The following is a 26,538-nucleotide window of genomic DNA, read 5'->3' as shown; positions in this document are numbered from 1 at the left end:
GTCCGCCGCCCCGCGGAGCCCGGAACCCACCGGCCCGCGCCTCCGTTCCCGTGGGCCGCGCACCGCCTCCACGCCCTCCTCCTCCTCCTCCTCTCCCGGCCGGGCGCCTGGCACCGGGGACCGTTGCCTGACGCGCGAGGCCCAGCTCCACTTTTCTCCCCGCGTCTCCTCCTCCCGCTGCTCTCCCAACTCCTACCCCAACTCCCTAGCCCTCGCTCCGCTCGCGAGCCCCCGGCCCCGCGCCCCTCGGCCGCGGCCGCCACTCTCCCCCGGTCCCAGAGGTGGGAGCGCGTCGGCCCCGGTCCGCACCATGGCCCGGTTCGGCTTGCCCGCGCTTCTCTGCACCCTGGCCGTGCTCTGCGCCGCGCTGCTGGCTGCCGAGCCCAAGTCGAAAAGTTGCTCGGAAGTGCGACGGCTCTACGTGTCCAAAGGCTTCAACAAGAACGATGCCCCCACGCACGAGATCAACGGTAAGTGGGGACCCCCGGGAGGCGTGCGCGAAGGCAGGCGCCCCGGGGAAGGGGCCGCGGAGCCCCCCGCGCGGCCGCAGGTAGACCGGGCGGGGGGAGTCATGGGCAGGCGGGAGAGAGCGCGAGAACGAGCCCCGGCGCAGCCCGGCCCCCCGGGACTGCGAGTGGAGGGGCGCCGCCGACAGGCCGGGTGCCACCCCGCATCTGCTCCCGCCCTGCCGTGTCTTCCCGGTCCCGGGGAGTCCCGAGGACTCTGGCCCGCAAAGTGCGTGTCACCGGCTCCCTTGCCTGTTCCGGGTTGAACTTACTGGGCTCCCCGCTTTGTTGTGTGGGTGACGAGAGGCTGGGAGAGCGTGAGGGTCGCCGGTGGGGGTGTGTGTGTGTCGGGGGGGGGGAACAACCTACAGCTTGCCAGCTTCCCGGGGACGCCAAACGTGGAACTCGAATGGAGGTTTCATTGATGTTCTTTAAAAACCCTCTCCCCGCCTCTCTTCCACCGCTGACGCGGATTAGGAGTTTTAGTAGCTCCAGCGGCTTTAGAAGTCGCCTTTAAAAAGCAAACGACTCTCCACCCCTCCAAACCCTGACTTTTGGGAACTCTACTGCTTTCCGGAAGGTGCTGGACGGGAAGGATACTTCCACCCCCGCTTTCTTTTTTTCTCACCTCATTTTCAGGGTTAATTGCACATTCAATTACAAACCTTTGAAAGGACTGACTACAGGAAACCTGAATCACAGTTTGGAGATGGTTATGCAAATGGAGAAGCCTTAGCCTGTGAAGAAGTTCACCGATTTCGGCGTTGGGGGGTGCGTGGGGTGTTGGTGAAAGCCCTTCTTGGAGCGCTGGGGAGGCTGCTTTTCGGCGGGCGCCCTTCGCCCCTCCTTGCGAGGCCGGCGGCGGCGGCCGCGGCCCGTCCCCTCCGGGTCGCGCTCCCATTCGCGGAGGGCAACTGTTGCGCGCAGCCCCGCGGCCCGCGCTGGGGCCGGCGGCGGTGCAGGTAGTCCGTTCGCCCTGAGTGTTCAGAAAGAACCACGAATCTAGCTGGCTGCTGGCCAGCGTAACCTAACGGAGGAGAGAGAGAGAGCGCGCGCGAGAGCGCGTTTCGAGCCCCCGGGGGCCAAGCCTCCATTCCGAACCTTTCATGGAAGTGGGGAGAGCGCGCCTTCGCCTCTCGGTGCTGGTCATCCGGGTGGGGCGGGCAGGGGGCCGGCAGCCAGCAAAGGAAATACTGTAATTTTAACCAGGCGCTTCCAGAGGCTTAGGAAGACGTGGGGGTCATTTTTTGGAAGGGCTATTAATAACCTTGGAGATTAAGTGCAGTCATCAATTACACATAAATTACAAAGGTAATTGAGGGAAGTCGCTGGGCACTTTCCCAGTGTATTCGGCATCCGCCTAGAAATAGAACTCAAGAAATTGCTGGAGCAGCCTAGGAGCCCACTGCACCTTGGCAGTTATCAAATAACTCGCACACTACTGATTAGAGGCTGTTTGCCCTTGAGCTGCCTGTCTTTTTGGGAACTCAAGTATGTCCTCACAGCGGCACGATTTTATTGGTTGCGGCGCCCTGAAAAGCCCTCTTTCTTTCCCCTCTCCCTCCCGCCCCGCCAGAAAAAGTGAAGTGAACCAGCAGCCAATGAAGCTTGGGGGCTCCACAGGTCAGACCTGGGGTCTTTGTGCCCTGCACGGTTTGGGCCTGGGCCCAGCAGAGATGATTGGCGTGAAGGTTACAGTTGTCATTCCCACATTTTGAAGAGTTAGATGCACTTAATGGGAATGTGACAAGTTTTCATCTTCTCCTGCAAACAATATGTGCCTTTGAGAGGGATTGGAGGCATTCAGGGAGTGGGTTGTGAAATCGCCCTCCCCACTTTCTCCAACTTGGCTCTGTGCAGGCTCCTCATGGCAGGACATCTTCCGCAGCCAGCATCTCAGGAAAAAAGGAAGTTTGAAGGGTGCTCAAGGACCATGCTAGGTGTTCCCTTTGATTGCCCTGGTCGCCAGCAAACACCTGAGCGATATTGTTGCATATATGTCTAACTGGATATTTTGCCCCCAAAGATAGGAGAGTTATTAGTGACCAGCAGCAGGAAATGGAAGCTAATGTGCTCACACCCAAAACATTTTATTCTTTTTGTCTTGTCCTTCATCTCCCTCCCAGGGCTGCTGCTTTTATTTCCCCTTTTGAATGACCTACTGGACTGCATTCTCCTGAGGAACAAAGGAAGTGCCTTTTTAGCTGGAATCCTTGGAAGACCACCAAGGACTTTAGCTCATGCAGTGCAATTTCGCACCACTTTCAACAATAACAAAAATGCATGACTGAATGGCTCAAAAATGTGGAGTGTTAGAGGCATTCATTTGAGTCTAGGACACTGTCACAACACAGACAGACCCAAGTAAATACCTTTAGACGGCCAGTATAGAAACGGGGTAATCTTTACCATCACCCTGGCCTGGCCAGATGCATACATTAGCCTTGTCTTCCCTGGGCTACACTCGGATAATTTTGGTCATTTTGGGGAACGTAGTCCATATAGTGACTTATATACAGCCCATGTCTGAATGAACTGCCAAGCACTTTCCGTGGCCAGGGGTGTGTGTGTGTGGTGGTGCTCGTGGTGGGGGATGACGATCTATTTTTTTTAACATATATGCAAAAAGTCCAGGATTGTTTTCCAGGCAAAGGGTCACAACGCCTGGGTCCCTAGCACCAGGCTCAGCCCAAGTTTAAGGTTTTATTCCCGATGGCCTTGTACTTGCCTTCTAGATCTTTGAACAGGCTTTGAGAATACTGTGTACTTAAGGAGGCTCCATCTTTTTAGATCATAATTAAGAGAATTTGATGTGCCCTCAAGGGTGTCAGGGAGTACATCATGCTGACTGGGCTTCGGGACCCAGGCAAGGTCCCGCATAGCCTATCCGCTTGAGCCCCCCCCCCCAATGGGTAGATCAAAAGGGATCTTTAACACAAAGGATAGGTTTTTGTTCAGCTTTCAATGGGCATATCTTTTTGGAGCACCTACTATGAGTGTATTCTGTGCTGGGCATCGTGGAGGCAGCAGAAGTGCCGGGGGGCCTTCCAGGTAGTAGGGAGACAAGCCATGCGTACACAGAATTGGAATGCGACCGGGAGTGGGAGAAGTACCATCCGAGTGGCACAGATGAAGAGTAAGGAGCTCCCGCCCACAGAGTTCCAAAGGAGAAGGGATTTGGGACCAGATTTTCAACTCGGGAATGCTAGTTCACTAGTGAAAAACAGTAATACTAATGATAATAGGAAATTTAAAAATCTAACCATTTTCATTGTGCCTCCCTTCCATAAAGACAGGGTTAGAGAGATGCAACAATTGGCATTTAATTTTATTTTTAATTTTTAAAAAAGTTTTTATTTAAGTAATCTCTGCATCCAACGTGGGGCTTGAACTCATGACTGAGATCAGCAGTCGTGTGCTCTACTGACTGAGCCAGCCAGGAGCCTCAACCATTGGGATTTTATTACTAATCTAATTTTTGCTGAAATTGTCTTTAAGAGTAAGGCAATTGGTTAGGGATTTTTTTTTTTAAGATTTTATTTACTTATTTGGCAGACGGTGAGAGAACACAAGCAGGGGAGTGGTAGAGGGAGGAGCCGGCTTCCTGCTGTGCAGGGAGCCCAAAGCGGGGTTCAATCCCAGGACCCTGGGATCATGACCTGAGCCAAGAGCCACCCTGGCGCCCCTGGTTAGGGATATTCTTAAGCCTGCCATAGGCCTCTTTCATAGGGACATTGAAGGATACCAAGGAGAACTTTGTGTCATAGTTGTGATTTTGGAGTTTCTTTTCCTTCTTTCTTATTCCCATTCATGTTCATGAGCAATGCACTTGCAGGCACACATACACACATATGCACATATGTATGCCTCAAAGGATTCTGGGAATGACAAGCTATGTTAGGATTACATGGCAAAAAGTGTATGTGTGTTGGAGAGATAGGCATCCTTTCTGATACTGAGTTGATTATTGTATGTAAGACACAACATATGTCCTCAAGATTTGCATTTCCTCTTTCCCACTTTAAGTAGGTGGGTTGGATTTTGCAGAGAACTTGTGATCTTCTATTCTGTTGGAATCCTCAGTTTGGCTCCCTGGGTTTTATTTAAGAAAGAGGGTCCAATTGAGCCACAGGGCCTGTCAGTAGAGAGATTGTCCCAAGTAGTATTGGAACTGCTTCCTGGACATGCTCAAAAAAGAACTTAATAAAAGTTCTGGCTTATGCAGCTCAATCTGTAGTTAGAACATACAAATATAAAATGTTTGATTCAGCATAATTACTATTTTCCTTTTTTATTTGACTCACATTGGGTTGCATGCAATTTCAGGATTAGCTGGAGACTAGACTGAGGAATGAAAAGGAAGTTTCTTGTTGTCTCTACAAGGGAAACAACATCAGCGTTAATCTAAATCAGTTGGAAGGGAGTCTCTGGCTCCCCAGTAACATTAACTGTTTTAGCACTGAGATTGTTCCCACATATGTTCGCAAAAAATGCTATTTGGCCTTAGGAAAAGAGCTTGTAGCTAACGGTTGCTTTCCCTGGACCTGGTCCTAAGCTAAGGGCTTTACATATTCCCTCAGTTAAAATCCACAACAACCATATGAAGTCAAAAGTATTACTATCTTCATCATTTTCCTCATTTTATGAGACAAGGAAACTGAGATTCAAAGGGATTTGGAAATAGATTCACAGGCTCAGAGCTAGTGAATGGTAGAGGTGGGACCCGAACCCAGGTCTTCCTTGACCCAGAATAACGGTCTGTGCATTGTTGTACAGGTCACAGAGTGCCTCCCCAACACCCATGGAGGGCTGGCTTTAGAAATAGAAGCTACAGGAGGATCATTGACCAGCAAAAGACCATCCCAGCCCCGTTCTGATGCTATGATGGAGAGGAGTCAGTCCTGTCCTTTGCAGGCAAAGTATTCATACTCAGCCACAGACAACCTAGTGTTAACAGTAGAAGGAATATAAATTGTATTTCCTGGGCCATGGGGGGCCGGTGATGGTTTCTGAGGAGGGGAGTGTCATTAGTCATACTGTTTTAGGAAGAGAACTGGTACCCCTGCGAGTTAAGGGTCGGTGAGGCGGGGGAAGGAAGGCAGTGAGAGCTATCAGAAGGCTGTTTTAAGTAGGCAGTTCTCTTTAAAAAATTTTTATTTTAATCCCAGCAGCGTGAACATACAGTGTTCTGTTAGTTTCAGGTGGACAATACAGTGACTTAACTGGTCTGCCTTCCTCTTGGCTTGTTACCCTCTCCGTCCGTGCCGAATGGCCCCAGCTTCATTGCCTCACTGCAGTGCTTTGAATGGAGCCTTTCCTCTGCTTTGAGCTTCAGTGGCTCCAAGTATCACAAATGATACTTTCATTAAGTTACCTCTGAACTCCCCAGAGTTAACGTGCCCTCCTCCTCCTTATTCTTTGCTTGAATCAGATCGATGGTCTTTGCACGGAACTGTCTCGTGTTGTAGTTAATTGTGCGTGCAGGCACCTATGTGCCTTCTCAACTGTAAGCAACTCGAGGCCAGAGCTGGCAGCCCCTGGTGTTTTGAGGATGAAGTGTGAGAGCTCAAGGCAATATTTGGGACATGCGCGCCGGGTGGGAGGTGGGGGATGACATAGACAATTCTCTGCCAGGATCCCAGTGCCATAATGGGGTTTACGCTGCCTTGATGATAGATTGTCATCCCATGGTCTCTTGCTCCTCTGGGAATCTTTTGGAGCTAAACATTGTGAAGTGAAATAAATTTAGAGTAAATCTTCGTGATAAGTTGGTATAGCATATAATAAATGTTTTTATTCTTTTTTTGGGGGGTGGAGGACTCGTCTTAACCACTTCATTAATAACCACTTCATTAATAACTATAGGAATTTTTCAGCAAGATTCAGAATTGTTTTTCTTCTTGCTCTGAGGTCTACTTCTTTAAGGAATAGATAACTGAGACTTCCGTGTTAGGCAATTGGGAGCAAATTTAGAAGAGTAATTTAGCACATCACATTTGTCATGGAGAGCTGGTTCAGGGCGCATTGGTTAACTTTTACAAAATAAAATCTGAAGTTTATTGTCTTTACCAAGCAGAACACAGGCTTAAGGATATCAGAATATTTTATATAAGCAGACCCATGAAAGCGTGCACAGGTAAGAACGAGCATTTTCAATTCCACTTGGCTAAGCATCTGTTGCTTACTACAGAGAACATGAAAGTGCAGAAAATTCATGAAGCGATTCCATCCTGGAGGTAATTTGAAATGTTATATTTAAGTTCTGATGCATTTAATTCAGCAAGCTGGTGGGAGAGAAAAATCAAAGCGATCCATCAGCCAGGTATTCAACTTTTGAAAAAGAAACTCTAACAAATGTTAGAAATTAGGAAAAAAATTGAATGGAAGAGTTACCAAAAAAAAAAAAAAAGTCAATAACCTCCAGGAAGCCTGGAAACTATGTAAAAACATCTTATTGGAAGCCCAGATAAATGTGTGCCAGACATCAAAAAGACCAGCTGCTTGGGGGAAGAAAAAAAGAAGCCGGCATGACTAACTGGCAGAGTAAAAGAGGCTGCTTCAGGGGAAAAGGAATCTTTCACAAAATGGAAAGAGCTTCGGCCAGGAGGAGAGGGGGAAGGCCGTGAGGTACGGCAGGGCAGGTACAGACTAGAAAGTGAGCGAGCCGAAGGAACTGGAGGTGCACCTTGCCAGGGATTTGAAAGAAGGCCCGTGTGAGGATAATGGGGAAGAGGGTGGGCTAAGTGAGTCCAGCCTATCAGAGGAAAAAGCAGGATGGCTTCTTTAAGGGTAAACCATGCCTGATTAACCTCTCCTTTTTTTTTTAAGATTTTATTTATTTATTTGACAGAGAGAGACAGCACACAAGCAGGGGGAGTGGGAGAGGGAGAAGCAGGCTTCCTGTTGAGCAGGGAGCCTGATGCCTGGCTCGATCCCAGGACTCCTGGGATCGCGACCTGAGCCGAAGGCAGATGCTTAACGAGTGAGCTATCCGGGAGCCCCAACCTCTCCGAGTTCTTGGAGAGAAAAGAAGTAGATGCAGGGAAACAGGCAGACATAGTTTAGGCTTTCACGAATTATGTTTTTTTTTTCCAATTACCATTTTATTTATTTATTTATTTATTTATTTTTTAATGATTTTTTTATTATATTATGTTAATCACCATACAGTACATCCCCGGATTCCGATGTAAAGTTCGATGCTTCATTAGTTGCGTATAACACCCAGTGCACCATGCAATACGTGCCCTCCTTACTACCCATCACCAGTCTATCCCATTCCCCCACCCCCTCCCCTCTGAAGTCTTCAGTTTGTTTCTCATAGTCCATAGTCTCTCATGCTTCATTCCCCACGAATTATGCAATGGGATTCCAAGGCAAAGAATATTCAGAAAATGCATTTCCTTTGGAATAGGTGGGGGATGTTGGTTTACTGTAGAAAGAAGAAAATGGGAGAAACCCCATTGTCCTCGATGGAGTAGTTTTTACATGGAGAGGACGTGGTTTTCTGGAAGGGACAGTCCTAGCTTAGCCCTGACAGATTCGTTGTCTGATACCTTTGCTCAGGTTCTTTCTCCTTTGTCTGAAAAATGGGAGCAGGGGTGTGAGAATGCGGTATTAGATCAGGGATTGTCGACCCTGGCCACACCTTAGGGTCACCTGGAGAGCTTTTAAAATCTAATGGCTGGGCACCACCCCAGACCAATTAAACCCCACTTTCTGGCAGTGGGGCTCGGTCACGATCATTTTTAAAAGCTCCCCAGGGGTCCCAGTGAGCAGCCATGGTTGAGAAAGACTGCCCTAGATTACATCTGAGTCCCTTCCATCTCTGAGATTCTACGATTCAAAATTTTCCAGTGAAATTCATCGTGAAGTATTGGCTCAGAAGGGAGCTTTAATTTAGATGCAGTGCATGCTCATTTTAATTTTGGTTAACTTGGAATTAAGAGGAAGGTCTGCTGAACTTGGAAAAAAATATCTTTTTCATCAAGATGCAAGTGACACAGCCTGTGATGCTTCGCTGTGGGTAGAGAAGTAAGCCTAGGCCATTGAGAGTACTTTGGAGAGCCTTAGAAAGGAATCCAGTCTTGCTTGTCATTTATTAAGTGTCAGTGTGCTAGGTGATATTTCTTCCCTTTCTCTTTATTGGGAAAATAAAAAAGATCTCTTTATCCCTTACTTTAATGTCCTCTTTGCCATGTGTTTATTCTCTTCAAGTATCTTATCAAGAAATAGAAGTACAGTAAATCCCTAGGCTTCTGGCCGGCACAGCCATCCAGAACACAGCTGGGAATGTGGAAGTAAGCAGAAAAGCTACATGATGGAAACAGCTGTCATAAAGTCCGTGCATTCTACTCGGAGACAAGGCCTTCGGGAATTTATCATCAGCAATCAATGAGTGAATAGCTCTTCTATCAAGAGAGCAAAATGCTAGGTGCTCGGGATTCAGAGGTTTAAAGTGAGTCAGGCTTTTGAGGTGCTTGCGTTCCAATCGGGTGGACGAAGAGAAGATAGAACGGTTATCTGGCTACCCAGTCCCTGGCCGATGAGAGGTAGCTGGTAGTGCTGGTGGGGGATTGGAGGGGTCACGGGGGGGATGGTTTTAGAGGCAGGCAAGACTTGACATCTGGGAGAAGTTGAGAGTGAAACTTGGTGGGGGTGGCCAGAAGCTGAGCTGTAGACCCAGGACTTGGCTGATCTTGGCAGTTCCTTTCTGTTCCTTGAGCACTTCTAGGATGGGCGAATGCTCAGAGGCCGCTCCGTAACCCTTGAGGGCACGAGGATTTTTCAGGGCAGTATTAAATAATAGTGTGTGGTATCGTTAAATAGAGTAGACTTTAGAAAGAGTAGACCTTTTTGAAATCCAAACTTGCTCTTGAAAGAGGAGCGTTCAGTTCACGTACACGTTCCCCCTTGTAGGGCACCTAGCTTCCCAGTGCTGGATCGATAAGGAGTCAAGTCTATGTGTCACTTTGTCCTTTTCTTAAAAAAAGAAGTTAAAGGCTGCGTATTATTAATTCAGTGGCTTACTCCAGAGCTTTTGGTTGGTGATCTCGTTCCTCCACACGTTCTCTTCTAAGTCCTCTAGAACACCCAAGTTCCTTTTGGTTTCTTAATGATGTTAGTGGCTGCCACACTCTGCCTGGGACACGGGCATTCTGACGTGGAGTCTCAAGAGGCAAGAGCTGGTTTTTGGTTAGAGGGGACAGGTTTAAGTATTTGAATATTGATTTCCCTTTTAAACATTTACCAAACTGAGTAAATGGGTAATGGTAATTAAAGAAGTATTTGAAGTTAAGGATAGGAGCACACACATTGCATGGTCCTTGTCTTTGACTATGTGCCTTATTTGAACCTTAAGAAAAAAGCCCTTCTTTGCCCCGTCATGCCTGATCTGAGGCCATGTATCTCCAGTTTCTGTCACAGTGCAAGTGTTTGAGCCACGTGTGTGGTTTGAAGATAAGTTCGAGCGTGCTTTTCGACTTTTGTATATTTTGAATATTTCTTTTTGTCTCTTTTCAGTGAACTCATGTGAAGCCATTTATTTTCAAATTTCTGCATTCAGTCCTAGACGCCTAAATAAGAAAGGGCGAAAAGCAGAATCCTCTTTTTACACCTAGAGCAGAGCCTTACTTCTTGCTCGGGGGCGGGAGCGGAGTACCTCGTGTGGTTTGTTTTAATCCTTGTGGACCAACGGTTGCTTCTTACGCCGTCTGTTCCAGAAGTCAGGGGGATCTCTGCTGCACCTCGCTCCTGTCCTCGCTTCCAGCTTTCTACTGGTGCTCACTTCCCACTGCTGCCTCAGGAGGCTGGGGGCAGGCCCCGGGCAGGCTTGGTGTTTTCGTCCAGTCTACCTCAAGGTCACCTGGCCTCGCTTCATCCCAGCCCTCCTTTTCATTCTAGTCCTTTCTTCTCCCAGCTGCCCTGTCCGTTGGCTTTCACAAGCCTCTTTAAGCCTGGCTTCTTTCTTCTGTGCGGGGCTTCTGGGCTCCAAGGAACGGACTGGAAAGTGGTGCCTTTTGGACTACAGAACTTTCCTTCATCCTCCAAAGCCTTGACATGGGCATCCCAGAGAGCCTTAAGCCACAGGACTTTTTTGTTTTTTCCCCCCCCTCAGTGATTGTTTCTATCCTACCGCAGAGTTTGTCTCCATTTGCCTTTTCAGCCTGGTGTTTGGTTAGAGACGAAAACAAAGCGCCGTGTCCTTGCAGACTGCAGTGGAAAGCATGTGGTTAACAGTTACTACTTGCAATGGTCCAGTCTGAGTGGGAGTATCATTTTTCTTGGCAGTCACTTCACAGAAAGTCCTGCTTCTTTGGTGCCAGAATAAGCAGTCATTACATTCCTTACAATTTATAGTCAAATTATTATCTGCTATTGTTAAAATTGCCTTAATTACAGAATATTTCCCCATGCTAAGATCCTAAATCGCAAAACAAGACAACTTTTCAGTGGCGTACTTTGAGAAACTGCTTCAGTATCACTCCCTGGCTAGGGCGTTGGAGGCTCTGAGGAGGAAAAGTGTTTTGTGTTGATGGGGAGAATTTTTTTATAAGGGGAGCAGCACAGGAGGTTCCCTTTAGACTGAATTTGAACCGAAGGCCCCCGGTTGGCTGCTTGGTTACTGTTCCGCCCCGTTTTTCCCCAGTTTGGAACTAACGTTTTCTCTTTCCTGCCCCTTCAGGTCCGTTGGGCCTAGACACTCTGGGAAGAAGTCTCTGCTGATTGATCACTAAGCAGTGTGGCAATCTTAGAAGATGGCCTTGTCTCTGTCCAGCTGGAGGGCAAACAAGGAAGTCCAAAATAAGGGCCTGTGTCCGTTTTCTTGTGATCTGAGCAGAGAGTCAGGAGACGGGGTTGGGAAGCGGCTTCTGTGGAGTCGCCCTTCCATAAGCTCCACCTTTGGACGCTGCTTTCAAGATGTATCCAGAACCTGTCCTCCTCTTACCACCAGCGTGGCTACTGTCCTGGCCTCCTTTCCCATCCCCTCTTCCCCTGCCCAGTCTGTCTCAGCACTCAGCCAGTGCCATCCTTTTCTGTTGACACTGACTCAGACCATGTCATTTCTCTCCTCAGAACGCTCCAGGGGCTCCCCTTGCCATCCGGAGGGAAAGCCAAAACTTACAAGGCCTTATGCGGTCTGCTCATGGCCCCCTCCCATGCCAGCCCACACTGTCTTCTCTTCTGTCATTACCCTTAATCCCCCCACCCCCATGCTGGTCTCTCTGTTCCTTTGCCCTTATCCTCAGTGCCTAGAACACTGCTCCCAGATAGCAGCAGGGCTCACTCCCTCAAATCTTCTGGGGCTTTGCTTACCTATTTCCTCAACCGAGAAGCCCTTCCTGACCTTTCTGTAAAGTTGAACTTGCCCAACACACTTTGTCCCTCTCCTCTGCTTTATTCTTTGCAATTGCAGTTGAATAACTATTTCCAAGGAGAAGCCCTTGGTCGTGGAATTGGTGATGAGGATGAAACACAGTTTTCTTGAGCATTTCTCCCCGCAGGGCTCTTTTCATCTCCCAGGAGTAGTGCTTTTGGACACCATGATGAGGACCCCCACTAGATACGCAAATGGCCAGGGTCTTGTTTCTGTCATTGGGCTCTGAGCTGAATTCTGGAGTACTTGGTGCAGCAGTGCAGGGGAGATGGGCTAAGTTAGTGAGCCTTACATGGGGCAGTCTTCTCTGGTACTAGACTGCAGCCATCATTTCAAGGATTGGGATTCCATGGGCACTGCAAAATGCAAAGTGAACTCTTGTGTCCTTTTTTTCTGTACTCGGAGTGGTCTGCAGAAGAACCGCCCCAGTACTGGGAGTACTAAAGCCTCAAGGATCCTGGGAAAGTTTGGCATCCACTTTTATGCCCATAGAGACCACAGAAATAATCGGTGTTTTTTGAATGATGAGTGGCTCAAAATGAAACCCTCTGGTGCAGCAGTGTTTGTTACAGAACTCTGGTTCAGCAAAATATGGACCAGATGCACCTGTCAATTGATAGCAAACTTCCTGCCCTCCCCAAGCCTGTAGTAATGGTGACCAATATGCAGAGGTTACCCAGAGGGGAGGAAGGCAAGGCGCTGGCTCGGGGAGATAAGATTCTAAGCAAATACAGCCCCAGCAGTAAATTTGGGAAGGAGCATCCCTGCCATGCACCTCAGCTTTGAGAACAGGGCTTTCTCCATTTTAACAAAGATGGGTTTTCAGATTACATATTTTTTTTTTAAGTAGGCTCCATGCCCAGCATGGAGCCCAACTCGGGGCTTGAACTCACAACCCTGGGATCAAGACCTGAGCTGAGATCAAGAGTCGACGCTTAACTGAGCCACCCAGGTGCCCCTCAGATGACTTGTTTTTAAAATCGAAATATGATTGATATTTTATAAGTGTATTTTATAAGTAATCTCTCTGCCCAATGTGGGGCTCAAACTCAAAACCCTGAGATCAAGAGCCTCATGGTCAAAAAAAAAAAAAAAAGATCCACATGAGCCAGCCAGTTGCCCTGTGATATTTTCCAGAATTTTAGATTAATACTGTAAATGGGACCTTATTTTTTTGTTAGTTTGTTCAGAACCTTAAAACCCTAATGAGGAACTGAGGCTTGGAATGTATATGGGCTTGACCTGGCAGGTTTACCCAGAGGGCCGTGAGGCGTCATGAAATCCCAGTATTCTCAGTGTTTCCTGGTGACAAGCCAGTATTTCTAGCCATCTTCTAATTCAGACCCGTCTAGTTTTGAAGGGCAGTCTGCATGGCAGTGACACAGAGAACTGACTGCACTGTAGTAAATTGGGGGCATATGTTTATACGCAAGGGCCAAGTCTTGTTTGGACATGGAGATTAAAGTTGCCCTATTTTACTTTATTAAAATTTTTTTTTTCAAGTAGGCTGTATACCCGACGCGGGGCTTGAACTTACAATCCTGTGATCAGGAATTGGCATGCTCTACCAATTGAGTCAGCCAGGTGCCTATGGAAGTTTTTATTCTTAAAATTAATTAATTCATGGAAAGCACACAAGCTGAACAGCAAAGAGAGAAAAGTTTTTAAAAAGTTTTTTTTTAAGATTTTATTTATTCATTTGACAGAGAGCACAAGCAGGGGAGCACTGGCAGAGAGAGAAGCAGGCTCCTTGCTGAGCAAGGAGCCCGACATGGGTTTCAAGCCCAGGACCCTGGGATCATGACCTGAGCTGAAGGCAGATGCTTAACTGACTAAGCCACCCAGGCGCCCCAGAGAAAATAATTTTTTAAAATGAGAATAGGAGCATCTGGCTGGCTCAGTCCGTAGAGCATGTGACCCTTGATGTCCAGGTTGTGAGTTTGAGCCCCATGTTGGGCACAGAGCTTATTTTAAAAAAAGATGTAAAAAAAAAAAGTTGCCCTATTTTAAATATGAATTTAAATATAATGATTATGACTTATGGTTTGTTTATCTCGGCTGGGCCTGTAATAAAAAGGGTTTACTAAAAGCACATGAATGGGCTAAATATGGTATTAGGAGTTATTTAACACCGAGAGCGGGGGGAAAGAGTATGTCCGAACACTTTAGGAACAACTGTTTTAATTGAAATCATTGTGTTACCAGTATATCTCTGCTTATTAAAGTGGGTCTTCTAAGTTGCTTTGGTTGTCCATACTTCCAGGGGAGGGGTCACTTAGTGTTTGAAAGTGACAAGTGTGCATTTCTTTGTAGAGATATTGTGTAATTGTAGAGATATTGTAAAATATTGTATAATTCAGCTCATATTCCCTTAAATTAGTCAAATTTATAGAAGGCATTTCTTTTTTTTTAAGATTTTATTTATTTCAGAGAGAGAGAGAGAGTGCGCATGCATGCAGGCCCACAAGTTGGTGGGGGACAGGCAGAGGAAGAGAGAGAAGCAGACTTCCTGCTGAGCAGGGAGCCCAGTGTGGGGCTCGATCCCAGGACCCTGAGATCACGACCTGAGCCGAAGGCAGATCCTTAACCCAGTGAGCCACCCAGGCGTTCCTATAGAAAACATTTCTAATAACTGACCATATTAACACAAAAGACTAGTGGCACTTCTGCTGTTAGGATAGAGTATTAGTTTTCCTTCTTGAAGTTCCAGCAGCTGTTATATTCTCGTATTTTGCAGAAAGGGAAAACAGCCCCCAAAACTGAGGTGTGTTTTTAATGTGAGAGGAATGCAAGCTGATCACTAAGAATAAAGGGAAATGATTGCATTTGGCAGTTATTAATTTCAGAAATGTCTTTGAATCTGTACTGTATGCTTGAGGGTTATGCCAATGCTTTGTGGCTTCCTGGGGTAACATTTAAGAAATGTAGGTTTAGAACCCACATTTCGCCAAATAGAAATTGCCTCAAGTATGAAGTGTTTTTCCTAACAAAAATTGGTCGTAAAGGCATTTTTTGCCATTTGCAACAGTTACTTGATGTGTGATCAGAGAGTTATGTCAAACCTTAAATTTGTCTGCTGTTGTGTGTTTAATAGTGCTCTTGCGGAAGAAAAGTATAACCTCCAACTGCAAACAGTTTCCAAGGAACCTTTAAAATGTACTTCAAGTCTTTCAATTATTATTATTCTTTGAAATGAAGGGAAATTTTGATCAATTTAAATAAGGAGGAATAACAAGGCATTTTACTTTAGATAAATGTGAAATGTTGGAAATTTCTTCAAATGCCACATAACATAAGTGTGTTTTTTGGTTGTGTTGAATTCTGTCCACTGAAGCATTTGACTTGGTGCTCGTATTCCTTTTTAAACAATTTATTGTAACCTGACCAGGCCTTTCTCATCTCTCTTCTCTTTCTCTCCTCATATTTGTTTTGTTTAATCAGTCAATATTGATCATTTTTTCCCCATTTAATAAAAACAACCAAGAAGAGACTGGCATGATTTCATCAGCCTTCTAATTGCTTTACTAATGGAAATCTGTTGGTCCTTAAACATCAAGGGTGCAGTTTTAAAAGGAACTAGTGACCCACCCTTCAACCATATGTCTTTAATTTTTCAAAATCTGGCAGGGCCTGACACTTTACGAAGTCATGTCATTTTCTTCCAAGGCTTTTAAATTTTTAATTGTAATATAAACCCTACCTACTTAAAATTATTTAGTCCGTATTCAACAAGATCCCTACAATCATGGTGATAAGTGTTGTTAATTATTGTCTTAGTCATTGTAGATAGCATTTACGGAGCACTCACTATGGGTCTTTCTTGAATGCATTATGTAGATGAACCTATTATATATAAACAGAAAAGAAAAAGACACATGGAAGGAAGATGGAATAAAGAACTTGAAAAGCAAGGCTATCATTACAGTGAATGAGCGTCCGCACTTGGCCAGTAGGCTTTGCAGTTAGCCGAGGTAAAACAGGCCAGTAAGTTCGCGCTGCCTTTTCTGTTTACCTGATCAAAAGAAACCTCAACAGCTCCTTAGGCGACACATTTCCTTCTTTTTGCTAAACCTAGAAAGTATTTGTTACGTAGGTTCTTAAGCCCAACAGTAAACAATGTAATCACCAGTGTCGTCAGTGATTTCATTACTTGTACTGATGTGCCATAAAAACCCAAAGAAACAACGCTTGAGAAGTCTGGGCAGGCTTTCGGGTCCACGGTATCGTCTTCAGTCTAAAGAGTCAAACTCTTCTTATCTTTATTGGTAACTGCTTTCTTTTTGTGTATGAATTCATATCTCTCGGTCTCTGAGTCCAAGCTCTCCCGCTCAGTAGCTAACAGCACCGTGCTAACCGCAAACACAGCCACCTGGAGTGACCGGAAAACCAGAGTCGCACACCGGGAGAAAGGTGAGCCTGCGGGCCGAAGCCACCTGAGATCTAGGAATTCAAACCGTCTGGGGGATGTGGACAATACTTCCTCTGCTCCTTCAGCCATTTCTCATCTCCTTGCCCTAACTCTGCTCTCGGGACTTTGAACCTGGCACTGAGTTGTCGTAGTGTCATTTGGCCTCCAGAGATTATGGTTTATGGTAGGTTAAATTTTTTCCAATTGAGAAGATGGTATGACAACAATAACAAGGAGTAACTTCTAGATCCTTTGCATATCGCGCACTGTTCCCTTTGCACGTGTATCCGTGTGCACTTGGTTTAAAGTGTAGTACATACCACTTGCTAGATCTGTTCTTTTTAACATAACATGAAAAATGCCTCAATAGTTAGTTACGTACAGTACTGTACAGTTACAGTTCAAGTGGCCGCATAATATTCCCCAGAGTAAATGTGCTGTCATCTATTTTGGGCTCCCCATATGGACACTGAGATTATTTCTGGTGGTTCGTAGGTGCACATGTTTGTGTGTGTTTGCTTTTATATTGAATGCAACAGTGATGGTCTTCATTCCTACGTGTTTGGCTTCTGTTGCCTAACTTCCTTAAGTTCAATTTTATGATGAGTTTCTTGTTTTTTGTTTTGTTTTGTTTTTTACTTTCAGAAGAGGTGAAAGCATGCACCTTCCCCTCTTGCCTAAAGCCCAGCTGAAGCACAGCACATGCCAGGCTGCTGTGTTCCAGATCTGCAGGGGGAGGGAAAGGGGAGGAAATCTGAGGTTTAACTCAGGTTGTTGGTCAGTTCTAAGAGTTCACTTTTTCCCTAGCATGTCCCAGATGCACCCTTTCTGAGCTCTTGCCAGGAACCTGTACCTACTTTGGTTCCTAAAAACTTCGTTCAGCGATATTCCCAGAAACAGCTAAAATGTTGGCTGTCGGGAAGGGATTCAACCCAAAGGTGAGTACAAATTAGTTGCTCGAAGGACAGGGCCTTTATTCTGTGGTTCTTCTGCCCTTTGATTGGAGCAGAATTTCTCACATGTCTGTGTGTCTCATTTTAAAAAGCAAAACAAAACAAAGGGGAAAAAAACCCAAACAAAACCCTTCCTAAAACATTTGTCATCTAAACAGAACTTCCTAGAAAGCAGTGTCATTGTTTCTAAAAGGAGGAGCTCGTAATAACCCTCGATTCTCCCTCCTCTCCCACTTTTTTACAATGAAAAGATTTTATGACTATTAGTTGTGAAATGGCTTAATTCAGCTTCTTATTCTTTATGGAAAATGACTTTGCTATGCCTAATGTCTGCCTCTGGTCACAGGGCGTTTCCTGTGTCATTGGCTTCCACGGTTTGTCTGCTTTCAGCTTTGTGATCCGGGAGGGTACAGTCTCGCCTTTTCAATTGTCTGCTTCGTCTTTTATCTTTCAACAGGTCCTGGAAAGAAATCGTCCAACGGCTTCTTTCCAGTGTCAGTTTTTGAAAGATCCGTGGCTTGCTTTATTTTGACAGGTGGCTGGTGAAAGAGGTGCTTTTAAAGGGCGGGGTGGTGGAGGAGGGGCATATGGGGCCGGGGGNCGGGGGGGGCAGGGGGAGAGGAGCAAGGGTAGCTGCTGCTTTTGGGGCTGTCTGACAAATGGCGGGTGATTATTATGCTCTTTTCCCTCAATGGGGCCTTGAAAGAAGAGTTTGCCAATAAGGCCTGCAGTTGAAAGACAGCTGTACCCTTTTTAGGACCTTTTCTGGCTTTTCTGCCTTTTACTGGGGTACCCTCTATGGAAACAATGAGGACCCAGGAGATGCAGTTGAGTAGATGAATTTCCTGTAATGCACAGGAGGGATAAATCATTCACAGCCTCGCTATCCTTATCAGGAGGAGCTGTCCCTTTGAGAGTCCAGGCCAGCATGGTGTCCCACTTGGTCCCAGGGACCCCGGTGTTCAGGACTACCTCCCAGTAGCCCTGACTTGGCTTTAACTTTGCTTTCTTTAGTTGAGGCTAGCTACCGGGGTTAGCAGATGGGCAAATGAAGGGCTCCTGGATGAATTACTGCTTCTTTGTTATAAGTGAAAGCACTCCCCACCTCTTGTAACCTTTGGTTGTTGGTAGCCTCCTGAGGTTGTCGAATCTAGGGTTCATGGGACTTACTGATGTCATAAGAATTACAATGATGTAGGTATCCCTTTAAATCTTCCCTCCCATGCCAGACTCCACCCCCCCCCGCCTCTCCTGAGCCATTTATGTTCGATTTATGTCTTGTTTCATGTGCACAGCACAGAATCAGACAATAATATTCCAGGTGGTTTGAAGAAAGGTAGAATTTTTCTGATTTCCATGTCCTTCCTCTGTGTACATGAACAATTTGTTTTTGATACTGTCGACTACAGTACATTTAACAGATTAAAGCCTGTTAATAATTAAGAGCAAGATGTAGAGTGCAAGCCAGGCCGAAGGGCTAACCAGGAGAAGAGACCACTGGCGCTGCAGTAGTGTATGATAACTAAAAGGGCCTGGGGTCCAGGCCGTTCTTTTCCAGACCCCTTTTCTTGCTCCTTCCCAATCCTGGCTTACCAGTGGCCTCTTAAGAAGAAACGGAGTGCTCGGTAGGGTGAATGCAGGGAGCAAAAGCTGTCCCCATTTGCCTTTTTGTGCTAGAACTCTGTTGTAACAATGAGTGGAAAGGGGGCCATCTGCTGAGGCCGAGAGAGCTTTCTGTCCTTGAAGGGAGGCTTGTTGCATGTTGTTTGAGGAATTCACTGTAACTTCTAGAGCCCGGATACTAAGATGTCTCCATCTCATAAGTGAAGGCAATTGATAGCAATAACAATAATAAAAACGTGGTTAGGGAGGGGTTTCTAGGAACTTGGCAACATATATAGAGCTTTTAATTCCTTGTCCTGACCTTTGCAAAAGTTCTAAGCTACTGTCTTTCCAGTTTGATGATGAATTTCAGAATTCGTTACACTCTAAGCAAGCTGATTTTTGTCTTGTTTTGTTTTGCTGTTCTTTAAGTGGACACAAGCTTTAACATAAGCACATAAGCATATCCCTGCCTGGAAGGAGAAAGCCTTGGGCCCAGAGCCAGGAGACCTGGGTGCTGTTCCCTGCCCTGCCACCAACCGGCTGGGTGATGGGCATTCAGGAAGTCAGTGTGTTAGGGCCCTGTTCCTGGTGTTCAGAAGATGAGGGCTCTGAACTTAGCTGGTCACTAAGATCCTGGCCAGCTCTGATATTCTGGGTTTCACTGCAAAGGCGTTGAGAACTGATGAGATGATCTGGAAAGATGAGAGGAATAGGAGGAAAGTCCTTTCCTCATTGCATATGTATTCTTGAATACAATAAAACCTTGAAATGAGCAGTTCTGGGTAACTGAGCTTTCTGAATGGTTTTTGTCTCCTTCCTTGCCGTCAGCTGTCATTCTGTGCTGCTGTCAGTGTGCCTGCTTTTAGCCACTTCTGTCCCTCCTCCTCGGCTGCTTCCCTTGTGGTCTTAGAAACCATAGCATTAAGCTCATCAGAACTCTATGCCAAGTAAGCGCTTATAGGTTGTGAGGAAGGCCTCTCCTATGACTCCAGCCCTTGGACTTGGGCTGATCAGAGCCTTTGGGGGCTTATTTTTAGGCTGCGGATAGGCGATGTGTCACTATATCCCCATCTGTCTTAGGCTAGACATTAGTGTAGTTAATAAGCACGTTTCTCCTCTGTGCTAATTAATTAAGAAGGAAGAGCAGGTGGATGAGAGGAGGCCAGGGAACAGGCCAAGGAGAGGGGCCTGGGGAGGGGCCAGGGAGGCAGTCTGTCCCCAGATCCGGCCACGCAGCTAGACCTGCATCAGAAGACACCTCGTTTCTTAAAAGATTTAAAAAAAAAGTTTGAGGCGAAGAGCTAGGCCAAGGAGCTGTTTGAGAAAGTTGGGGGCACACTTTTGAAGCTTGGATTCTAAAGGGAAAGCTGGCTTGGGTGTGCGTCTCTGCGTAAAGCAGGGTGCCGGGCTGTACAAGCTGCCTCAGCCAGGGTGTGTGTATGGGTTGCTGATCTGGCTGGTGCCTGGCACTTCACCCCATTCCCCTCGTCTCGGGGCACAGGCCAGAGTGGGAATTTGAACCAAACTATTCTTCCTTCAGAAAGTTACAAGCCGCAAGGCATCAACATCCAGATATGTATCCTTATTCCAGAGTTTCTTTAGACTGCCCCTGCACGAAACATAACTCAAATGATAAACCATTGTGTTCAGAATAGTCTCTCCGGCCGTCAGACCATAGTGGTATGGACCCACAATCTGCGGTGCTGGCCACATGTGTATTTTGTGATCACAACAGTCATCTGGGGTAGAGGCCCTTGACCACTCCGCCTCATCTTTCTACCTTGCCAGTTTTATGTTCCCCTCTTCGCACACCTCGTACTCCGTCTACCCATGGCCAAGGCCGACTGCTCATTCCCAGGGAACAGCTGGGACTATCGCCTCTTCCTACTTCTGCCAGTGAAACATTTTGCTCATCTCACATAGACCTTTGCAACCCTTTTCTCTGATACCCATGGGTGGACACCTCCCCTTCTTGCCCAGAGCATTCTGCTGTGAGTAAGTGGAGAAATGAATGGACATCAGGACAGTGAATTGTTCGTTTATTCCGCAAACGTTTTATTAAACATCTTTTGTGTGCCCTGCTCAGTGTCCAGTACTAGGGATATAAAAACAAATAAGACATGTGCTGTATGTTAGCTAACAAAATTTAAATGAAATCAAAAAATGAATAAGACACAGTCACAGTCTCAAGGAAATAATACTTTGTATTAAAATTGACTGTTGGTCTTAATTGCCTCTACAGGGTCGTAAGCTCCCTGAAGTTAGGTATCGTGGCTTGCTCAGCTTTATGATCCATCCCATCATGCTTTGCATACAGTCCCGGGGCTCAGTAACGTGTATTAGCGTGATTTGAAAAATACCCAACTTCTTTCCCATGACAAAAAAGGGCATACATTCCCAGAAGCCCTTTCCAAGGCAGCATCTTTGGCATAGAGCTTTGATCTAACGGTGGGGATATTAGACTGTGAAGCACGTTCGTCCCTCCATGGCGAGTGGACTGAAAACACTGAGGGTTAAGACTGCTCACTGCCAGGTCCCGGCAGGGTCGTCTTCTCAGTGTGAAGCCTCAAAAGTAAGGACTTCTGCCCATTTGTGCTCCTGGATAAGTGCACATTCCAGCCTGCCACCTAACTTGTTGTGCCCTGAGTTGCTAAGGTGCCTGTCACTGCAAACCTGTGTTTATCTTGAAAAGATTTGATGCCATCTCCTTAGCTATAGGAGGGCCCAGCCGTAGAATCTTCCCAGGAAGAAAAGGGCTTTTAGACCACACACAGGTGTTGGGGGGAAACCAGCCTCTGATCACCTGGTTCTTGAGCTCAAGTCTGACATGAAGGAGGTAGAGCTGGGGATCATTCACACTTGAGTGTAAATGGATGTTCACAGTTAGAAACGGACGAGCTCACTGGGGGAACTCCGTTCACGAATCTGAGCCCTCCTGTATCAGGAGAATGAAGGGCTGTGACCTCAGAAGTCCGACATACCATGTGATTAATAATCAACAAACATTTCAAAGTACAAATGATAAAATTAAACCCAGCTCGCTTTTACAGGAAACACTGCCTCTAGTACAAATTATGACTTATTAGGTTTATCTGGCCATGCCTGTCCTTTAAGTGGTATATAATTATTCCTAAACCTTTCAGGAAAGAATTTGAGAATAACATTTTAAACCCATAAGCCCTAATTCACTAACAAGGTGGAAATCTCATTTAGTCTTCTGTGGGCTCTTATTTATTTATTTACTTGATGTTCAGATATTAACCTTTACTCACCAGAATTGCTTCCAATTCTCTGCTGTTTCCACTCTGGCAGCGATAAACAACAAGGAATTAATATCACTACAGAATGCTTCAGGAGAATTATTTGCAGCATATAATTGAAACCTACTGCTGTCTTTCATGCAGCATTACTACAATAACAGGAAATACTGGGAGACCAAAGGGGAGAGACTTTCAGCCCACCCCCGGGATAACTGTAGGCTTTCGTCCATAAAGCCACTTTGCTTTTGTGAACTGAGGCTGATGGCGTTGTGGCCAAGTGAGATTGAGTGGACATTTGTGAAAGCAGGGTCCTGTCAGGGTCTGGCTGATTATCAGTCAGTGCGGGGACCCATCCTTTATGTACTGCGTGTTCCAGCTTCTGCCGCCACCATGCCAGACTGCAGGAGGAGCCCCTGATTGAAGGGCCTGGGGGCTTCTGGCCGCTGCACACCCCTGCCCCCCCCGCCCGGCCCCGAGTATTAAGATAGAATCTGGTCTCTAATAGTCATGAGAATGAGCTTGGGGTCCCGAACCACTGGGTGGATTAACGTGTGAGTTATTTTTTTTTCTCAAATCTAATTCTGCATAAAATTAGCTCTAGTCTCAAAAACAAACTAAGCAGACTAGAAACTGGACGAGGGGGGAGTCCTTTGTACTCACAGAATAGGTACTTTTCCTTCAAGTGTGTCAGAGTGAATTAGGACTATTAATGCTTTAACAACTGTGCCGGTTATTGAGCTGGTCCTTAAAACAAGGGACGCAAGGGGGGGATCTGAATAGACAGATCTCTGACTTAATAGCCACTTCTCAGGTTGTTCTTTAGTCTCTGAGTATATGCACCTGCCTGCCATTTCCATTAATGGCATTAAGAGCTGCATATCGTGTGTAATACGGGATCATCAGGGTCTTTATTGCTGCTCTTTGAAAGGGAATAAAATCATGTCCCTTTCATTCTCTCTGAAACATTATGTGTTAAAATTAAGAGCCCTTGTGCTTTGCCCAATTACTTTCCAGATAAAGTTTCTTGATAATGTGCCTCAAAGTAATTTTAATTTGAACAAGCAAATATGTATTCTTTGTTTAAACATTTTTCAATTCCATTTGTGTCCCAGCTAGAATCCTCTGAAAGAACTGCTTAGATTAAAAAAAGAAAGAAAGAAAGAAAGAAAACAACAAAAAAACCCAAGTAAAATGGACTCCAGTGTCCTCACTGCTGTTTAACAGCCTCCCCTCCCCCGCAAGGCCCTCACACAGGAAAGCTGCCGCACAAAGGGCCGGCATCCGCGCCCTCCACGAAGCCCAAATCCCAGACCTATCCCTCTGCCAAACTGGTATTATTTTAGGAATGTCCTTTAATTTTAGCATTAGCTTAATTATACAGATGCGTCTATAATCCATCCACAAATCAAACGTTAGTTTTGGCCGGGAGGCGGACAGCGGGGCAGCTCGGCAGGTTGAGGGCTTACGTTTTAACTAGTACTGCAGCGCGCGGCCTGGGTTCGGCGAGGNTTTTAAAGATTTTATTTATTTATTCGACAGAGATAGAGACAGCCAGAGAGAGAGGGAACACAAGCAGGGGGAGTGGGAGAGGAAGAAGCAGGCTCATCGCAGAAAAGCCTGATGTGGGGCTCGATCCCACAACGCCGGGATCACGCCCTGAGCCGAAGGCAGACGCCTTAACCACTGTGCCACCCAGGTGCCCGAGGGCTTACGTTTTAACTAGTACTGCAGCGCGCGGCCTGGGTTCGGCGAGGGGCCGGGGACTTGCAGTATTTGTCTCCGCGCATCTTCGCCCAACTTCACGAACCTCTCAGAAGAGGATTTGCCCCTTCTTTTTTCTGATCGGAAACCGAGCCTCAGTTTCCGTCCCTGTGAAATAGGATCGCACCTTCAGAGCTTCTGGTGAGGACAACATAATACGTGGGAAGACACTTTCAGCCTCGTATGAATGTGAGACGTCGCCGTTGTTAAAACAGTTCCTTGTGGGGGCGCCTGGCTGGCTCAGTTGGTAGAGCCTGAGACTCTTTGATCTCAGGATCGTGAGTTCGAGCCCCACGTTGGGTATAGAGCCTATTTTAGGGGAAAAAAAACAAAACAGTTACTTCTGCTCTGATTATAAGTGCTTATAAGTAAAATTCAAAACCAAAGGAGCCCAATTCTTTTGACTGTTTCTGACGTTTATTTATTTATTTTTTTAAGATTTTATTTATTTGACAGAGAGAGAGACAGCCAGTGAGAGAGGGAACACAAGCAGGGGGAGTGGGAGAGGAAGAAGCAGGCTCAGAGCGGAGGAGCCTTGTGGGGCTCGATCCCACAACGCCGGGATCACGCCCTGAGCCGAAGGCAGACGCTTAACAACTGAGCCACCCAGGCACCCCATGTTTCTGACGTTTAACAACTGAATTCCTTAGTGTTCCCTAAGACCGTGACGATTATAAACATTTTTATGCTCCTTCCCCCCCACCCCATAAAAATTGATTCACAAACGTTACTGTCGGCCCCCCAGCTTTTGAGCAATACTGAGCCCTCGAACATTTACTTTGTTCGCCCACGAGTTGGGAAAGTGCTGGAAATTGGTAAGGAAGTAATACTAGGTTCTTGGAGGCATCAATTACCTGTAACAAGATACATTTTAATATTTTTAAGCAAGCAGGTGTATATTCAGTATGAGTCTGGACATAGGGTTCTAGGCCCTCATGTGAGGCCTCTGAGTTCAAAAGGGCTTTGGGGGGGGGCGTCTGAAGGGCAGTGCTTCCCAGCAGGGCTAGAGACTGTACTGAGAAAGCCTTAGTTTTCAAGTGAGTCCAGATACTCTTCCTGTTTTGTTGGGAGCGGAGCGGGTGGTGGGTCGGAAAGGGGAGTGCTGGTGAGTGAGAGATTTGAGGAGGAGTGGGTGGGGATGGGTGTGCTTGAGACTGGACATCTGTGCTGGGAGCTTCTTAGGGCCCTTGGTTCCTGTTAAGGTCTTTGATGACACCCTTTGGGAGTGACGCCTGACCCGGGACCTTTCAAGGTCCCTGCTTGTACACAGAGTTCGACAGCCCAAGGTCTGAAGCCTTCTGAAGCCTTCCGGAAACGCTTTACGTGTGCCAAAGACAATGCCCGGACCCTGCTTTTGGCTTGGGCTCTCCCTCCTACTCAGGTAATTGTGCATCCTTATGTAACCTTTCAAAACGAAGACAGAGACATTTATAGCAACCCTAAAGTTCCTCTCCTCTCTCTTTCCTCTTTCAAAGTTTGAACTTTGAGATCCTCAGGGGAAAAAACCTTTCTTTTAAAAGAAATAACTTTAATTCACTGCAGATTTAACAACAGGGTATGGCCCCGCTCTGGTCTTCAGCTGAAGGACATGACTTTACGGGACAGGGATCCCTGAGACAGACTAACTTTTAAAGAATTGGATAGCGCTATTCTTGCCATGAAAAAGAAAAAGACTGCATGGCTCATTTTTACACAGGAGTCAAAATTGTCACAGTTAGTTAGGCCTTTTACGTTTTGTCTTGTGCATGGCCATTTGGTCCGGCTAGTGGGTTCAGTTGGACACATTAAAGTGCAGTTCTTTGTGCATTTTGAGGTCTCTGGAGAAAATTCCCATATTGCTTTGTCACAATAATGAGCATACATGTTTCTGAAAGGGTTTTTAAGAGCTCCTAATATTTTTAATGGGCATTATTTTTTAGAGATTTTATTTTATATCTATTTTTTATATTTTTATTTATTTTTTAAAGATTTTATTTATTTATTTGACAGACAGCGAGAGAGGGAACACGAGCAGGGGGAGTGGGAGAGGGTGAAGCAGGCTTCCTGCTGAGCAGGGAGCCTGATGGGGGCCTCGATCCCAGAATGCTGGGATCATGACCTGAGCCAAAGGCAGACGCTTAAGGACTGAGCCACCCAGGCGCCCCTATATATTTTATTGTTAACGGGCATTTATTTTTCGGCTCATAGCAAGTTTGAGTGGAAAGTACAGAGTCCTCGTGGGCCTCCTGCACAGCCTCCCCTTGCATCAGCATCCTGCTGCAGAGTGAGACATCCATTACAGCGGACGGACCTGCACTGATACATCCTCATCACCCGGACTCCATTCTTTACATTAGGGATCCCTCCTGGTGATGTACATTCTATGGACTTGGACAAATGTATAATGACATGTATACATCACTCTACTATCACACAGGGGAGTTTCACTGCCCTAAAAAAAATCACCCGTGCTCTGCCTATTCATTCCTCCCTCCCTCCAACCCCCAGCAACCAGTCATCTTTTTACTGTCTCCATAGTTTTGCCTTTTCCAGAACGTTCTCTGATAGGAATCATCCAGTATGTAACCTTTTCAATTTGGCTTGTTTCACTGAGTAATATGAATTTAAGCTTCCTCCATGTCTTTTCTTGGCTTGATAGCTCACTTCATTTTAGCACCGAATAATATTT

The 26,538-nt window shown here is 46.2% G+C and overlaps 1 protein-coding gene across 1 annotated transcript in view; it reads left to right on the top strand.

Moving 5' to 3' along the window:
* The first annotated feature begins 6 nt into the window (after window positions 1-6).
* Window positions 7-26,538, top strand: part of GPC4 (glypican 4) — a 111,310-nt gene continuing 84,778 nt past the window's right edge. The window contains exon 1 of the mRNA XM_034649437.1: window positions 7-470. Within this exon, the coding sequence (XP_034505328.1) occupies window positions 311-470 (160 nt within the window). The 5' untranslated portion in view covers window positions 7-310. The remainder of the gene's footprint in view (window positions 471-26,538) is intronic.

This window comes from Ailuropoda melanoleuca, chromosome X (genome assembly GCF_002007445.2).
Source record: "Ailuropoda melanoleuca isolate Jingjing chromosome X, ASM200744v2, whole genome shotgun sequence".
NCBI lineage: Eukaryota > Metazoa > Chordata > Mammalia > Carnivora > Ursidae > Ailuropoda > Ailuropoda melanoleuca.
Note: the sequence above shows the minus strand (reverse complement) of the source record. Positions and strands in the feature narration are given on the sequence as shown.